We start from the raw sequence: 13363 nt of genomic DNA on the forward strand, positions 1-13363 counted from the left end.
ACAACCATTAACTAGGTATTAGAATATGTTAACTCATGACCAAATTGTAGAGCAAGATTCCATTTATCTGCAAAGGGTCAGAGCTACTTACACTTGAAAAACTGCTACGTAGACAGTGAAAACTGCAGTATTGATTTGAAAATCTAGAGATTTAGTAAATGACCAGGGCTAAACTTTTAAAAGTCTCTTACCTGATCAACAGTAAATATCTTGATCCTTTCAATTCCTAGCCATTTTTGAAATTCTTTCCTCCAATTATTCACCAAGCTTCCAGGTGAGACAATAAGTGTCTTCTTTATTACTGGCTTGCCACCGTAGGGTCCCTGACACTGTAGAGTCCAGATGAGCGAAATACATTGCAATGTTTTCCCTAAACCCATTTCATCAGCAAGAATAGCTCCACATCTGCCATTCACCCTGTTAGAAACAATTATGCTTCCTTCAATTACAAAAGGAAAATATTTTATGTCCCTAATATCATCACCTATTAGTCAAGAACCAGAAGCTGATATTTTGTACGTAGGATGATCCTAGCCCCCACTAAACACTTTTTCTAGCTCTTCAATCAGCTGATTTATGACATATCTCTCTTTTGCATCTTTGCTAATTATATTCATTACATATTTGTGAACTAAATTACTAAAACAACTTGAAATTAGAGTTGAATCTAAATCATCTGTTACTATCATGTATCTATATTTAGAGATTAGAAATGAATCCCAATTTTATATCTACCTTTGAATAATTTAACTATAACCATGCTTCTCATCACCAACAGTTGAGCAGTTTTTATCAGTTTCAGTATTAGATATCAAAACAGTTTAAAATACATTGAAATGTAAACCAGAAAGATCTATTGGTCTGTATTTATGATTCTCTGGCAGTAAATGAAGTCCTCAACCAAAACAGCTCCTTGAGCTGTAAGAAAAAATAAACACTAACTATTTGATCTAATACATGTAATTTAGTAAAACTCTCATCCAACAAACCTACTTGGTTAATGTAATTTAAAATTAAATATTATAAGGAATATAATAATATAAGTAAGTGGCATTTTATAACATTCATAGTTTTTAAAGCTCTTTGAAGATATTAGATATACATTTTTAAAGTTACAAAATCCAAAGGAATTAAGGATATTACCAAAAATATAAGTGTAGTTTGTTAATCTATTGTATTTCTTACTAGTAGAAATAATAACCAAAAACAATTTTATAGGGGACTTCCCTGGTGGTCCTGTGGTTAAGGATGTGCCTTCCAATGCAGGGGACGCGGGTTCGATCCCTGGTCGGGGAAGTAAGATTCCACATGCCACGGGGCAGCTAAGCCTGTGCGCCGTAACTACTGAGCCCACAAGCTCTGGAACCTGCACACCACAACTAGAGAGAAGCCTGCGCACTGCAACAAAGAGCCCGCACGCTGCAATGAAAGATCCCGCAGGCCTCAACTAAGACCCGACGCAGCCAAAAAAAAAAAAAAAAAAAAAAAAACCACACAATTTTACATATGTTATCCATTTCAAAGTGTAGAGAAAAAATTACAAACATGCATCATAGCCACTATTATTATTTTAGATCAACAATTTGCCACTGCAAGATGCCAGCTAACTGAGACATAGTGAGTGGCAGAGAGAAAATAGTGATCCACCATCCATCATCCACCATCATGGTATAGGGAAGAGAACAGGAAGACTTCTCTTGAAGAAGATGAAACTTGAGCAGAGTTTTAAAGGTAAATAGGAATTCACTACATTAATCAGGTAGATCAGTACAGTTGGAGCTTGAACTGAATTCCAAGCAAGAAAATAAAAGCTAGGAAGCTGGCAAAATAGGAAGAAGACAGAAGATGAGGATACTTATCCTTGAAAGCTCAGACTGTATCCTGTAGGTCAGCATCTCCCAAACATCAGTCTTTCATGACTACCATTACAATTTTTTGCCATACATGTGATACTATATGTTATTATTTATTATTTTTCTCTAAACCAACTCACTTTTTTACTTAGGTTTATTTGAAAACTCTTTCTAAGCATAATTTATCTGTGAAACAAAAAGTTTAATGTGCTATTTCTTTCTAATTATTCATTAACTCAATATGCTACTATTAAAAGTTAAAAATAAAGTTTGTCCATGTATACCTAAAATGATCCCATACACAACCCAGTAAAGTGCATATCACAGATTAGGAAACACTGCTCTAAGTTCTGAGAATTGTAATAAATTTAAGCAAGGAAATGCCATGTTCAGAATTGTTTTCAGAAAAATCAAGCTGGTGGTGATAAGGAGAATGAATCTGACAAGTATCAGAAGCAGATACACAAGTTAGAAACCACTGCAACAGTCCAGATAAAATATAATTTTATGACACCAGTTACTAGAGCTGCTACAGTGAGGTGCCAGAAACAATCAGGACCCAAATGATATTTGGGAGGTCAAAATAATCAAAAGTTTAGGTTTGATTAGATAGAGAAGGTGAGAGAGAAGAAATCAAAGATGATTCTCAGGCCAAGTGAGATAAGATCTCCAAAAGGAAGAACAGATTTGAGAAAGAACATGAATCTAGAAAGTTTCTAGGAAATAGTTTTCCCTTAACTTGTCATCATTCAACGGGTTCTTAGAGTTTGGGGAAATTTACATTCCCAACTCCCTAGTAAATGACCAGTATAAAAGTCAAGGTCCTATGCATTAAAAACAAAACAAAAAAGGACTGGAAGGAAATGTACTAACATGTTAGCAGAGACCTTTGATTTCTTTTTACTCCCTTTGTCTGGTTTGTATGTATGTGTGTGTCTTCTATTGATACTTCAACTGTACTTCGACTACAGTTCTTTAAGAAAACTCAATTTTAAAAGGGGAGGAGGGGGACTTCCCTGGTGGTGCAGTGCTTAGGAATCCCCCTGCCAATGCAGGGGACACGGGTTCGATCCCTGGTCCGGGAAGATCCCACATGCCATGGAGCAACTAAGTCAGTGAGCCAAAACTACTGAGCCTGCACTCTCGAGCCCGCAAGCCACAACTACTGAGCCCACATGCCACAACTACTGAAGCCCACGCGCCTAGAGCCCATGCTCCACAACAAGAGAGGCCACCGCAATGAGAAGCCTGCACACCATAATGAAGAGTAGCCTCCACTCGCCGCAACTAGAAAAAGCCCGTGCACTGCAACGAAGACCCAATGCAACCAAAAATAAATTTTAAAAATAAATTTTAAAAAAAATCTGCTTAAAAAAAGCTGGGGGGCGGCTTCCCTGGTGGCGCAATGGTTGGGAATCCGCCTGCCAATTCAGGGGACGCGGGTTCGTGCCCCAGTCCGGGAGGATCCCACATGCTGCGGAGCGGCTGGGCTCGTGATCCGTGGCCACTGGGCCTGCGCGTCCGGAGCCTGTGCTCCGCAACAGGAGAGGCCACAACAGTGAGAGGCCCACGTACTGCAAAAAAAAAAAAAAGAACTACCTGCGGAATAAACATACACATTAAGTACCATTTGCCATTCCCACCAACTAAAATATATGCTGTACCCACTGAGATGCATTATATATCAGGCTTGTCCTAGAAAACCATTATGTTACAGGTTAAATCAAAGCTCAGATTAAACAGATTATTTTCCTACCTCATTCCCATCACACATTCATAAAGGAATATGATCCCTTCTTTCTGATGTGGTCGAAGGTGAAATACAAGGTGAGGATCTATCACTACATCCACAACAGGAAAACAGTTCTTACTGAACATCTGCTGGTGATTATTATCTGGTTGTGGCATAACAAGTGAATCTTAAGAAAAAGAGAAAAGTATAATTATAAATGTATTCCAATTTCACTGTGTCAGTAACTACATTAATCTTGCTCTAATTACTCAGAAGGTAGAACTATTTGCCATCATTTGTGGCAAAAAAACTTTGAAATTCAGTAACATCAATGCTAAGCAAAGGTACAAAATTAAAAAAATAAAATCTCTTGCCTTATTGATGTAAGATTTCATGCAAAGAATTGTGAAGAGCTTTCCAAACTTCATGCCCAAAAGTGCTTTGAAACCACTGAAATTCACTGTTGTCTCATAAAGAATTCAGCCACAACACTTAATAGTTCAGTATTCAGAGCAAAGAGAACTATTTCCAACTGAAAGCACAGGTTGGAATTTTGCCAAGATGCTCTTGCTAATACTCACAACTTCTTATTCTGGAAAGGCTTTCTAAATTTAATATAAAGGCTCCCTTTTTTCATTCTTGTACCCACTAACAATGACCATTACTCCTATTATTCAGAAGAACTGAGAAAGAATGACAAATTTTCCATTGACTTCACCACCATTATTTGCTTAAAGTTAATTACTTCATTCATAAATCTTTGCAAAGCAGCATGAAGTAACCATCAAATAACAATGTAATTCTTTAGAAACACGCTAATACAATTTAAAAGATTTATTAAAAGTCACCCAAAAAAACAAAATCAAACATAACTAGAAAGCTGGTCTCAACTGATAAATCTGAAATCAGAAAATAAACTCATCAAAATAATTTTTTGGATATATTTGTATGTCTACATCATGGTTAAAAAAATAAATTTTAAAAAATAAACAAAAAGGAAAAAAGAGAAGAACAAAGATGAGAAAAGGAGATTTTTTAAAAATGGGTTCCAGGAAATCAAATATGGGGAATTCCCTGGCAGTCCAGTGCTTAAGACTCTGAGCTTTCACTACCGAGGGCACGGGTTCAAATCCTGGTCGGGGAATTAAAATCCTACAAGCTGCATGGTGTGGCCGAAAAAAAAAGAAGATTAAATAAATAACCATCAATGTGGAAATACATAGTCACAGGAATGAGAGTCTGGTTGTGTTTACTGATAACAATTACCCAGAAGAAAATTTTCTGTGATCTTCCCATGTTTCTGAGCAACCAGGAATTCACCTCTCATTTTTGAGATGAATTCCTGGCAGGTAGGGGACTAGGGAGTGAAAATGGAAAACTTGGCCCTTGGGTTTCCTCTATATCCCGGTAACAAAGCAAGAGTGTATGCCTTGTGGATTTCCAACCAAGAAATAGCCCCATTTTTTTCTATCTTTTAAAAACGACAAAGGGAAAAAAAGAAGATAGAGGTAAAGATGATACACAGCTCAAGCAAGAAGGACCACAGAATCATAGGTCATCTAACAAAGTACCCAGCTTCAAGAAAAGTAAAACCTAAAGCACCACAGCAATAGGACACCAATTCAAATCTTAAGATGCTCCTCTACCTTCACAATGATGAGGCATTGTTCAATGCTAACAAAATCTGTCATGCTTTAGTTTTAAGTGTACAACTTAGTCCTAACCTTAGCAAGATAAAAAAAGAGAGAGAATAATCAACTATTTACCATTTACAAAAAGGGCTTGCTTACACACACCCACACATGCTCATATACACATATATACAAATTATCACAATAAAATTTTTCATTCATTCAGTCAACAAATATTTATCATACACAACATATACCAGGCACTCTAAGTCTCTATGGTAGTTATTAGAACCCATATTTTACACATGAGGAGGCAAAAATATTAATGAAGTGACTCCCCCAACAGGTTGAAGGACCAGTTAGTTCAGTGGTAAAACCAAGACTCTAACTCAGGTCTTTGACTAAGTACAGTATTCTTTTCAGTTCCCCACAGCCCTCTATTATTACATGACAGGAAGGCAAAGAGAAATAAGAATAAAGGAGAGAAGGAGGCTTGTTAAAAGAGCTAGCGGGACAGACAAAATATTTAGATAAAGAGAAAAATCAGAAGCATAAGCTTCCACTCTCTAAATTTCAATTAAGTCTCAAACAAGCTAGAATAGAGCTAGGAATTTTTAATTTGGGGGTTTTAATCTCAATTATGCCAACAGTTATTTTAATTCAAGCAAGTCAGTTCATCCTTCTGGAACTCAGTTTCCTCAAATGCATAGTGAAGGGATTGGTCTAAATTACCTAAAAGGTCCCTTTATTTCAAAAATTCTGTTTCCATAATACTTGCAAGAGGGGAAAATAGTTATTTTAATACTTTTATTTATGATTATTTTAATAGTTATTTTAATACTTTTATTTTACTACTGTTACGAAAAAAGCCTATTCTCCAACTTCTACATCTACTACACTATAATTCAAATTTCTTGTCTGTCTCCTCACCAAATGAGAAGCTCTGTCATGACAGTTTCACCTCTGGGCCCAATGTATAAAAGGCACACAAAAAATACTTGTTGACTGAACCATTAAATTTTAAAAAGTCATAAACAGACATGGTTTTATTTTTTATGTAATTTTTAAATTAAATTCATTAATGTGAAAATTAACTTGATGAACTGAATTCTCATGAATAAAATTTGAATTCTTTACATGACATCTGACCTTTCAATATTTTAATACTGAATTAAATCACTAATATACGTGATCAAAGCATATGGCCTTCAAAACGGAAACTCAAAAATATTCCTAAGTCATGAATTTACTAATTTTTCTCCCTACTAAAGATATCAGATTTTACTCAAAATCATATACATGTATGTATGTGTGTATACATCTACAATTTACACAACTTTCCTTTAACACATGTATAGTATTTTGATTACTGTATTCTTGCAATTGTACATATACTTATGAAATAATTCTCACACTATATTGTTACTCAACTTCAACATTATCCCTTACATCAGACTGTATGTCTGAAAAATAGTATCTACTTTTACCTGAAAGCTTTAATACAAAATTTAAACTTTAAATTCACATACCAAAACATCTTTAGACAGTAAAAACATAATACTCAAATTAGTTTTGAAATCTTACTTGGTGCATATGGGTCATGGCGTGGTTTACAATTTTGGAAACTTTTCTGTCTATTTTCCTTTGAACTTAGTTTACAGACACTTTTGAAAGGGTTAGAGAAACACTTCTTGACAGCTTGAGAAGAACATAAGGCAGCAGAACTTCCTCCTCCAAGCTGAAAACATCTGCCACTGTTGAAATCATCTGGAGAGATTATACCCATGACTTCTATTTCTTTTCCACCAATCGTCATTGTTTGGCCCTCTTCAATCTTTTCAAGCTCTTTGAATTTATATCCAATGCCTTTAAATTGAGAAGAAAAAAATTAATTTAATTTATTGACACTCTAAAATGACTTGATTAGTGTAACCAGAGTCTTCTTCCTGTAACTGTACAGAATAAAAACTACTTGGAATGCAAATAGCCCCATATAACCATTAGCCAGACCAAAAATATAATTTATCATTTTAGTAAAAACACACACACATACATGCAAAAATCAGAAGGCATAAATAATTATATAGTTATAAAAATTAGGCAAGTTTTAGAGAGGCAAGGCTTTTATTAATTACTGAAAATACAGCCTATTGTATTCATAGTTTTGCCATCTGCTGTCTGTAGAAAATCATGCCAAGAAAAGAGTTTGATAGACTATATGGACCCTCCTTTCTTGTGAACAAACTAGAGAAATATGAGGGCAGCTGTATTTCCACTTGGAAACAGCTGGAAATGTGCAGAACTAGCAATAAAAACAATTTCTACCACAACTAGTACTCTACTGTTCCACCTGAGATAGCATAGTAAAAGTATATTTGTCATAGAGGCCACTGATAGTCCAAGTTCTAGCTCCTGAATAAAAAGTGGCATAGGGCTTCCCTGGTGGCGCAGTGGTTGAGAGTCCGCCTGCCGATGCAGGGGACACGGGTTCATGCCCCGGTCTGGGAGGATCCCACATGCCGCGGAGCGGCTGGGCCCATGAGCCATGGCCACTGAGCCTGTGCGTCCGGAGCCTGTGCTCCGCAACAGGAGAGGCCACAACAGTGAGAGGCCCGCGTACCGCAAAAAAAAAAAAAAAAAAAAAAAAAAGTGGCATATTTTATAATAACAAACTTGAGTTATTATTAATTCAACAGACATTTATTAAGTGCTGCCAGGTGTAAGGTGCTGATGCAATATAAATATGAGTAAGTTAGTCAGAGTCTGTTTAAAATGAACTCATTAACCAGATAGAGTGAGGGAATTTTAGATTCCTATGCTTGTCTACATTAAATGCATGGTTTTTGTGCCACTAGGAGGGGCAAAAACTGTGTACAACAAAAACTTTTTAAAGTCTCTAAAAACAAAAAATAAAAGATCATCACATTTTAGAAAACATGACATGACCCTTTTAAAACTAGCTGGAAATTGCTACAATTCCCTATTAAAACTGGGCTAATCGTTATAATCCATGCCAATTGGTAACTACATAATATACATTCTTCAATTATTTATGACAGAGGTCTGATATAGGAAGAAGTTATTTGGCTGGAGCTCCTCAATGCTAAAGACCCATCCCTCCATTTCCCAGACTATCTCAATTCAACAACAGTCTTGATCTCTCCACACTAAGGAAGAGAATAGTTTTATCTTCATATAGAATCCAACACTATTAATCCAATTCCTATTAATCACATGAAAATGGGAGATAAGAATAAACATAATTTTGAGGCATCTTCAGAAGTCTCTAATTCCAAGATCTCTCATTTCACTTTGATCCATAGTGATGACTGTCTCAAACACCTCTAAGTCTCCAGAAGACTTTCTTTGAACTCTTGAACTCTGTTTCCCACACCTGTTCTTTTCTGGGTATTGTGTAATGACAGTCAAATGAATCTGACTACATTATCACAAGCTATTAGCAACTTCAGCATTACAGCCTTCAGTTTTCTTAAGAGTGTTTATTCCTACATTAACAATATTTAAATGCTGTATATCCAATTTATTTAAAAGAAAAACCGCTTGCATTATAGGCAATAACTTGCAAGATTAACTCCAGGTTGATATATTTATTAATGTTATAATTAAGCAACCAAGTCTTATGTTTGCATGTTTTCACTTTGAAAGCCAATTAAAACCTCCATTAATGTTTAAACCAGTGGATTCAACTCCTGCTGGATATGAGAATCATCTGGAAATCTAAAACATACGGATGTCCAGCCCCTCTCCCCACCATCCAGACCAAATAATCAGAGCCTCAGAGGTCAAGGCCTAAGCACTGGCATTTTTTAAAAGCACCATGGGTGATTGTACTTGGGTAGTCAGAGCAAAAACCCACTGTTTATAAACTAATCTGCATTTATCACTACTTGCAACTGAAAGAGCATTTTATTACAAACTATACATACTCAAAACCATATATACTATACCTTATGGGTAACATGTTCCAGAGTAATTTTGATAATTTTTACCTCTCTACGTGGCTTTAGAATATAATTTCACTAAATAGTTATAAACAAGTTCTCCAAAAATTTTGCCTCAATCTACCCTAACCAACAACGTGGAATGTGTACTGCAATTTTTCTTTTTAAATTTCTCTAAACACTAAGAATAATAGTGAATATATAGCATTTGTTCAATATTTTTATAATAAAAAATTCTATTGCAGATAATTCCATACAGCCTCAACTCTTGCCTCTTTGCCACTGCCCTTCATATACTATATTCCTGAAACACTGAAGTAGTTTTGCCTTTGAAACTGTACATATGCCTTGCCCCTTTCTCATCCCCTACAAAATTATCCATCCTTCAAATATTACCTTAAACAATAACTCCTATGAAGCTTTCCGTTAGCCTCGAAGGTCAACTTAAATGGTCCTTCTATATATGCTCGTATTGTGCTTAGCAAAAATTCTCATTGAAACAATTACCTTAGTGCTTCCTAATTATTAATTACATTGCCCTGTCCCCACTAAACTGTAAACTATATCCATCTTTGAATGCTTACTCCTAGCATACTGCTTAGCACATAACAGTTACTGAAAGCTATAAACTATGGTGTTTTCAAATGAATGAGTGAACTTGTAGAACAGATTTTATAATTATGGGCCACACGCAGAACTGAACAGTAAGAGACAATGCAAAACAACCATAATGGTTTTAGGTATTCTGAATTTGTGGGCTAATTTGTACAAATCACGCTGGCAACATTTTATAATGGAAATAATGGTAACCTCCAATTTGTATGTATTAATCTAGGTCATGTCTAGTCATTATCTCCTTGCTATTTTTCAAATTTTTTTAGGTATCATTGAAGTTAAATATCATTCCACTCCTAATACCAACATTTTTTTAACTTTTAATCACTCAGCATTCTGGGAAAAAAAAAGAAAGATGTAAAACACACCAAGACAAACTGCTTAATCTCACAAAAATGCCAATGTAACTGTATATACCTGGATGGCCATTTTATTTTTGGAGAAAATGAAACCATGGGATGAGATTCATCTCACTGAGTATACATAAGACTATCAGACTCACGATTAAGAGATAATTTTATGTTTATGAGATAATTTAGACATGAAAGTCAATTAAGGAACAACTTTGTAAAACCCAATTACATTTCAATTTTGTAGCCAGAGATATATATTAATTTTAGACCAAATCATAAACATCAGGTAATATCACAATACCTCTTCCAATGTCTTTGCCTTCCAAATCCTTTAATGTGAATGACTTTCCTTTTACAATAAGAACAGCATCGCCTTCCCACTTTTTGTGTTTTTTCTTTGAAGGCTTACACCAAACAACACTGAAATATTTAACTAGGCTATCAGGCTCCTCTTCTTGTCCCTTAGACACTGTTATTTCTTTAGGGGCTAAATGAACTAGAATAAAAAATAAAATAAAAACCACATTATTAAAGATGACTTTAATATTTAAATAGTAAGATCATTCAACAAATAAAAGCACAGGTGAATTAGACTGTATTATTTCATGCACATGTTAGCATTTTATAAACTGGGAAATTGCAAATGTCACCTGCTAACATTACCATGAGTACGATGAATGTAAATTTCTTATCATCATACAAACTATGTTGAAATAAAATAACATAATAATCACTGGCAACATTTTAAACTCTACTAATTAAAGATAAAATTTCAGCATCCATGGAAAAAGATCTATAATCACATTCTGAATAAACAACTGATTTAATTAAGTGACATGACAAAATCAAGGAAAAGTAATATAAGATCACAGAGTTCTCTCAAAGAAAAACCTGTAGTTTTTTCAAATAAGAACAAAGTAAAACAGTAAAGTAGCAATCAGACTAAATTTCATTAATATACTCTTGTCTCCTAGTTAGGGAGCAATCAGGTTGGACCACTGATTCTGAGAATTCAGTAGTATATAATCAGGAAATCGAAAGTTTCTTACAAAAGTCTATACTCCTCTTGAAAACATTTCCAATATCACCTTACAAAAACATATCCAAACAGTCTAACACAGAAAATTCTCCAGCAATGGGGAAACTAATTTATGGTGATAGAAACCAGAAAGTGGTCGCTGCCTCCACAGTTGGGAAATTGACTGGAAAGAGGCAGGAGAGAAGAATTTGTTCTATTGTCATACTGAGTGAAGTAAGTCAGAGAAAGACAAATATTATATATCACTTATATGTGGAATCTAAAAAAGGGGTACAAATGAACTTATCTACAAAACAGAAACAGAGTTACAGATGTAGAAAACAAACTTACCGTTACCAGGGGTAAGGCGGGGGTGGAGAGGGGGAGGGATAAATTGGGAGATTGGATCAACACATACACACTACTATATATAAGACAGATAACTAATAAGCACTTACTGTATAGCACAGGGAACTCTACTCAATACTCTGTAATGACCTATATGGGAAAAGAATCTAAAAAAGAGTGGATATATGTATATGTATAACTGATTCACTTTGCTGTACACCTGAAACTAACACAACATTGTAAATCAACTATACTCCAATACAAATTTTAAAAAAATAAATACAAGAATTTGTTCTGAGTGACAGGTACATGCGTATATACATTTAACAAAAATCATCACTGATCATTTAAGAGCTATACATTTTATTGCATGTAAATTATAGTTCAACTTAAAAAAGATAAAACATAATAAAATAAGACAAAGAATAACAGCAGAATAGGTTGAAAGGCATGTATATGATATTCTATATAATGATATCTTTTAGTGTTTTGAAGCAAAAACACTAAAAGTTATCTATTAATTCAAAGTACACTTGACACTAGAGACAAAATCTCCCCTTATTTCTGTCTTATTTTCTCTTTTCCCCTTGGCAGTTACAGTTAAAACATGAGCACTTCCTTGAGGAATACAGACCACCCTCATACTGAGCCCTAGCTCTTACTTCTCACCTAACTTGTACACTATATTTTCAATGGCTAGATAAAAGTTATTCCAGCTGAAGAGAGGAAAATCTCATTCCCCCATCACTGAAGAGCTATTCACTGTGTCTTTTACCAAATACACACTTGACCCCGGGAAGCTATCAAAACAATATAATTTACAAAACAAAAACCAAATGATTACTTTATCTTTTAAAATACACCACCTACTTAATGGGACTTCCCTGGTGGCACAGTGGTTAAGAATCCACCTCCCAATGCAGGGGACACCGGTTTGATCTCTGGTCCAGGAAGATCTCACATGCCACGGAGCAACTAAGCCAGTGTGCCACAACTACTGAGCCTGCACTCTAGAGCCCGCAAGCCACAACTACTGAGCCCGCAAGCCACAACTACTGAGCCCACGTGCCACAACTACTGAAGCTCACGTGCCTAGAGCCAATGCTCCGCAACGAGAAGCCCGTGCACTGCAATGAAGAGTAGTCCCCACTCGCCACAACTAGAGAAAGCCTGTGTGCAGCAAAGATCCAATGCAGCCAAAAATAAATAAATAAATGAATTTACAAGATACACTTCACATCCACTAGGATGATAAGTATCAAATAGATAATAAAAAGTGTGGTGCAGACGTGGAGAAATTGGAATCCTCACACACTGCTGGTGGAATGTAAAATAGTACAGCCACTTTAGAAAACAGATTTGCAGTTCTTCAAAAGATTAGAGTTACCATATGACCCAGCAATTCCACTTCTAGGTATATGCTCAAGAGAGAGAAAAACACATCCACACAAAAAACTTGTACATGAATGTTTATACCAGGATTATTCATAATAGCCCAAAGGTAGAAACATCCCAAATATCCATTCAACTGACAAATGAATAAACAAATTGTGGTACATCACTACAATGTAATATTACTCAGCCATTAAAAGGATTAAAATACCGATACATGCTACAACATGTATAAACCTTGAAAACATTATGCTAAGTGAGAGAAGCCAGTCACCAAAGGACTACACATTACATGATTCCATTTATATGAAATGTCCAGAACAGGTAAATCTATACAGACAGAAAGTAGTTTAGTTTAGTGGTTACTTAGGGCTGGGAGGTGAGGGTGAGTTGGGGTGGGGGGTCGGGGGGGGCACATGGTGGGGGTGGGTTGAAAGCTAAAGAGTACAGGATTTCTTT

At 35.5% G+C, this 13363-nt stretch overlaps 1 protein-coding gene across 1 annotated transcript in view; it reads right to left on the minus strand.

The window, feature by feature from the left end:
• Positions 1–13363, minus strand: part of RAD54B (RAD54 homolog B) — a 99421-nt gene that overhangs the window by 26302 nt on the left and 59756 nt on the right. Inside the window, exons 4-7 of the mRNA XM_060128118.1 lie at positions 10448–10642; positions 6801–7082; positions 3610–3772; positions 192–417 (exon numbers count right to left, since the gene is read on the minus strand). Of these exons, the coding sequence (XP_059984101.1) occupies positions 192–417; positions 3610–3772; positions 6801–7082; positions 10448–10642 (866 nt within the window). The remainder of the gene's footprint in view (positions 1–191; positions 418–3609; positions 3773–6800; positions 7083–10447; positions 10643–13363) is intronic.

Source organism: Lagenorhynchus albirostris, chromosome 17 (genome assembly GCF_949774975.1).
Source record: "Lagenorhynchus albirostris chromosome 17, mLagAlb1.1, whole genome shotgun sequence".
In the NCBI taxonomy this organism is placed as follows: domain Eukaryota; kingdom Metazoa; phylum Chordata; class Mammalia; order Artiodactyla; family Delphinidae; genus Lagenorhynchus; species Lagenorhynchus albirostris.